The 6,000-nt window shown below is 24.9% G+C and overlaps 1 protein-coding gene across 1 annotated transcript in view; it reads left to right on the top strand.

Moving 5' to 3' along the window:
- Positions 1–322: 322 nt before the first annotated feature.
- The window catches only part of LOC136975441 (inosine-5'-monophosphate dehydrogenase 2-like), a 44,202-nt gene continuing 38,524 nt past the window's right edge, over positions 323–6,000 (top strand). Inside the window, 1 exon segment of the mRNA XM_067270503.1 lies at positions 323–535. Coding sequence (XP_067126604.1) covers positions 444–535 — 92 coding nt within the window. The 5' untranslated portion in view covers positions 323–443.

The following is a 6,000-nucleotide window of genomic DNA, read 5'->3' as shown; positions in this document are numbered from 1 at the left end:
TCGACTTAGATTAAAATTTACGTTACTAGATCTTTTCCTAATATATTTTCCGGTGTATAAAGGAAATATGTGATTTTATTGTATTTATAAAATGTATTAACGTTCTTACGTTTTACTACGAATATAAAATAACGAGATTTGTTTTACCGATTGCTTTTATATAATGCACTAATATCAATAAAGAATTATTTATTGGCAAAAATATTTTAAATGATTTAATTTATTATAAAATATCGACTGGAATAAGTTGGTAGAGATGCTCGTCACGTGATCCAGTAACAACGGTTTCTGTCACGTGATGCTTTGACGTCACTCCCGCGAAAAGTATCACGTGGAGTTTGATATATAAAAAGGAGAAGGTTCAACGTGATTATCCACTGCTTCTGTGTTGACTTTGTTAAGAATTTTGTTCGATATAATAATTTCGTAAATCATATTTTAAAATGGCAGATGTTCAGTGTAATCGGGAACTAATTATCGAAGATGGTTTGACAAGTGCCCAGCTTTTTGGCAGTGGAGAAGGTCTTACATATAAGTATGTTTCCTTTTGAATGATAATCACGTCGATTCGCGTATAATTTAAATTATTATTATTATATATTTTAAACATATTTAATGAACAATATATAAAATTTTATACGATGCCATCGTTAAATTTTCCAATGCAAGTTCAGTGCATTAATTAAGTGTTAAGATCAACGTCCCAGTTGTTAAATTTTATAATTATTATGTAGGAGTTATTATCCTTAGAAATATTTTGAGTATGTTAAATGTAGGAAGTAGAGATTTTAGTATACATACGAGATCAGTTCATTCATATCAATTTTTTTAATGAATTTAATACAAAAACGTACGCACGTGGAGTAATCTATAAATTGCCCTTGATATATAATGATAAATTCACTTATTACATCAAATTTTGTTCGTAGATGATTATGATTAAACATTATAATTAGTATTTAGGTAACATAACATGGAAAAATTCGTACAAAGCTTGTTGATCTATATTATGTTTAATAACACGTCATAACCGTATCATCACTCAATAAGCAGATCAGTGAAACACATATGCAAATAATAAATATCTTCGTGCTTTTCAAATAAATTCACACGTATTCAAATTTAGTTATAAACAGTATTTTCATTTCTTATAAAATATACTGCATGATGATATAAAAAAAGCATTTTCATTTAGTATCAGAGAAATGTAGGATAACATTTCACATTTTAAAAATGAGATAAAAGAGACTTTGAATCAAAATATGCTTTATTAAAAATACTTTGTGTAATATATTTTAAAATTATTGTCAGAATGTTAAGAAAAGTGAATAAAAAAATACATTTTTATATTGCTTAAATGTGTATTGCTTGCAAATCATCTAAAGTAGTGGTGTCCAAAACAATTGCTTTGGGCTAAATCTGGTCAGAGGCACACATTAATCTGGCTCACATACATATTTGACACATCACTTATAAATCATAGAAATAGGCCTATTTTTTTGTACACATGGAATATACAAAATATTTGTGTCCCACATACTTATGACATATGTGCAATTTGACCAGTTAATCAAAACACTTAGGAATCCCTGTCGATGTGAAGAATATTAATACATCTTTATAAATTTATTATATCAATTAATCTATATTTAAAAACTTTTTCAACCTATTTTTGTTTGATTTATGTTTAAAATTCATTTTATAAAAGGTTGAGTTTATTTATTTCTTCTCGTATGACTTATGACATATCTCTTTAGTTAATTATCTCTTATAATTAGATAACATTTAAGCAAACTTGTTTATCTCTATGTTAAAAAATTAATATTAGGTTATCAATTTAAACAACTTAGAAATAATAATTTTTGAAAACAACTTATTTATTTTGTAATAAGAATTTGAAATTTTTGCTATAATAATTGATAAAAATATGTATATTTTACTTCCAAAGAAATAAATGTATTATTTTGTATTGAACTAAAATAGTTTTCGTATAATCTATTTTTTTAAATTTAATTAGATGTTAAATTTTTAATATTATTTAAATTACAGATTAGTCATATATAAAAGTTTAAAAACTTTAAATTCTTTACTACCCAACAATACATTCATTAAATAAATAAATAAATATATTGCAGGATTTTAGAGATCTTTAAATTTATTTATTTATTTGAGATTTATTTCAACAATAGGTCTAGTATAAAACTATAAGGTTTAAGACACAATATAGTGACGTAAATGTAGTGTCTTCGAAAGAAAGAAAGAAAATACAAAACACGGTTTCCTCAAGATAGAACTATAAGGTTTAATGTAATCTTATATTGAACATATATTAGATTTTTGTAAAAGTTATGTAATTTTATGCATATACTTTGTATCATATATACTTTTGTAGAAGACTGATTATGTAATTATTTTTTTTAAAAAAAAGAAAAAAAAGACCAGTTATCAAGATACATAATTGTTCTATGTAATTTCCATGGATAATTTTAAGTAATGATTAGAGACTGTAAATAAGCACTATATAAACCCAGTTTGAGATGTTTAGTTAGATACTGTATTTAAAATGCTCATATTGAATATGTATATTCTGTGATTATATACAGAATATTTTTAAAATGTGCAATAAGTGAATACTGAATAAAATCTGTTTCTGTAAGCACTTTTTTTTATCAATAGCCTATAGTTTTATAAAAGTTTCACCTAGTTTGTCTGAAATGAGGATATCCAGAGGGAGGAGCAAACTACTCTGGTGCCCAAAGAAGTGGTGTTTCTTATACAATGTTTTTCCCCCTTTACTTTAACATAATGTAATTTTGTTTTTTAAACCAGGTGTTGATATTAGACACTAGACTTTTTCACATCCACTTTATTCTCCTATATGCTTCAGTCTTTAAAGCAATTGTGCCAATATGTGCCAATCATGCCAATAGTGTAATTTGCTTAAGGGTCTCTAATATCCAGGCCACTAATACCCTCTGGGTCATCTTATAACTATATAAACCTTTTATAGGAAAGATATTTAGGAGATATTAATGCATATTTCTCAATATTAAGGTAAATAAAGAATTTAATATTATACATACTGTGGATATTATTTTGCCTATATTGTATTAATTAATAGTATAAAAATCTGTCTATGAATTGTATGAAAATTATTTGCAGTAATTGTAAATTATCAAATCTTAATTAGAGATTCTTGATATCTAAGTTGGAATGTATAAACGTTTATTTAATACTGATATGTCAAATATTAATCATGTTGTAAACTTGAAATTTCAATTAAAAAACAGTTCTTTATATGTTGAGTAATATTTAGATAGTGATAATCTCTTGTTTGTAATGGTTTAGAAGTTTGATGAAATCATCAATCTCTTAGCTACGTTTAACACAGTGAAAAATTAATTATCTATGATATTTGTCTAAATGTTTAGATTTTATGAATACTTGAAAAAGTTATTTCAATTATTATAAATGAAATTTTAATTATTTAAATTTAAATTTTCAATTATAAAATAGTTAAATGTTATACAGATATAGAAATTAATGATTTAAATTCCAAATTAATAGTAAATATTCAAATTTATGAGATTATTATTTTTGTTATTGTTTTTCAATTAAAAAAAAACATTTCTATTACAGAATAATTTCATTAATCTTGGGAAAATAAGTATTTCTAAAATATATCAGTTACAATAATCACAAACAAAACCTTTTTAACCAGTAATTGAAGTTTAACATAGTTTTCAATTATTTACTCACCCCAGTAAGTTTGAGAAGAAGACTGTTATAATGTCAGTTACATACACAAAAACATATTTTTAGTGAAAATTAAACTTTTAAATATTGTTCCATGTAAAAAGTTTAACTCAGTCATCTTTACTATAAAAATAACTAACTTGTGTATTTATTTGGTGCATAAATATAATGAATGTTTGAAAAGGTATGGATTTACAAAGAAAAGATTAAATGAAAGAGTAATAATTATTTAGAAAGTAATACATCATTGCATAGCAATTATACACACAAATGATACCTGCAGTTAGCAATTTGAAAAAATTAGACCTATAAATTCCTCACTGTCATCCGTCTTTCTTTAATCTCGAGAATGGAGTTAGATAGATAAAAGACGAGATCAGATACGGAAACGGGGGCAGGAGGCCCCAATTTTATATATTAAGTTTCAATACAAACAGGAAGTCCATAATACAAGAAAGTATGATAGTTAAGATGAAAGACTTCATCTCTTTATCAGTCGGAATGAGATGGAACCTAAATTGAATAAATAAAATATTAAAGATAGTAAGATAAAAAGTCTTTAAATATAATAATGTTACGAGAAATTGATATTTTTTCTGGAGAATCTATAACTTTAGAAAACTTTAGCTAAAACTTGTTTTGAACTGTCACAAATAAAACCTTTTTTACCAGTAATCAAACTAAACAAAACTTCCAAATGTTTTTGACCTTTCGTTCGACTGAAAACGTTTGGAAGTTTTGTTTAGTTCAATTACTGATAAAAAGGTTTTGTTTGTGACAGTTCATTTCTCACTCCAGTATTTCTGATTAGAGGACAGTTATTTTAAAACTTGTTTTAGTATTAATTTTAATATTAAGATTAAAAATTTGTTTTTTATTTAAGAATTACTATAATTAAGCCAACAGAAGATGGAACAGATTGCATAGTTATATTGAATGCAGGGGAAATTTGAATTCCATATTTTAGAAGTTTTACACATTTTAGTATATTTATATTCAACATTTTATGACATTTATAAAACGATGATTTGTAACATTTAAAATACTTAATAACAAAAAAGTCAGAAATTTATGTAATGATAAATATTTTCAGAATTTAACAAGTCTGAAAATAGAACTGATGTGAACTAAAGAAACAGAAGAAATTTTAAATAATTCAAAAGTTTTACATGTTGTGCTTTTTTAAGGAGTATCTGATGATTTTTAAATTAATCAATTACAAATTGCTTATTGAAATAATTTAAAATTAAAATAATACAAACCTTAATAAATATAAATTAGGATATATTCAAATTATAGATATGAATGCAGTTGATTATTGTTTTAATATTTATGAATATTATAGGATTTATATCTGTAGATCTGGAAGTATATATATAAGTATAATTTGTTGATAAGATAAAATGTACTGGAACCTGTTTTTGAAACTTTATATATTTTAAATAATCAGGTTAACTTTATGAGGCATGTAATACTGTAATATTGTAAATGTCATTTTTCTGTAAATAATTTTTATTCAAGAATTGAAATTCTAAATTCAATGTTTTCTGCTGCAAAAAAATATTGTGGCATTGTAAGTGATTGTATTTTGAAGTTGAATTTATGTGAAGCCATGACATGTAAAACACCAAATTTTAAGTGCCGTAAGTCACGTTACAACATTATGACATTCCACACTTTATATATCAGAAGTATTTAAATGTATTTTAGTTTATATATTAATGAACCTTTAATTACATTTCTTGAGAGTGAAATAAAGCATCCAATTTTCAGTTTTGTTTCAAAGTCAGCAAAAATCCAATAAAATACTAAACTGTTTAATAAAAAAGCAAACATTTTCAATTGCTTTCAGTGATTATCTTTAGGTTTTAGATCATAGGGGAAAATTTAGAACAGAATTTACAAATTTGAACCATATAGAACATTTATTTGATTGGATGTTGCTGTGTTTGTGGTATTGGCTGTTCATATATCAATGAAGCTCTTACGTTACTTCAAACAAAGATTTGAAGTAACATAAGAGCTTCACGGATTTGTTGATATTGACAAAAAAATTTGTAAAATGCAACAGATTCATCTAAAGCTATTTATACCTAATGAGAGCCACTTAAACAGCTGAAAATGTTCTTTTTAACTAGTATGTGTTGGAAAGAAGTAACAAAGGAATAGTATGCATTTAAAGATTTCCAGAGCTGATGATATTGTGTAGAATTCTTTAAATTATAAAGAACCATGAGTGTAGCA

This window comes from Centruroides vittatus, unplaced genomic scaffold (genome assembly GCF_030686945.1).
Source record: "Centruroides vittatus isolate TY-2023 unplaced genomic scaffold, ASM3068694v2 contig_1089, whole genome shotgun sequence".
Classification (NCBI taxonomy): Eukaryota; Metazoa; Arthropoda; class Arachnida; order Scorpiones; family Buthidae; genus Centruroides; species Centruroides vittatus.
Note: the sequence above shows the minus strand (reverse complement) of the source record. Positions and strands in the feature narration are given on the sequence as shown.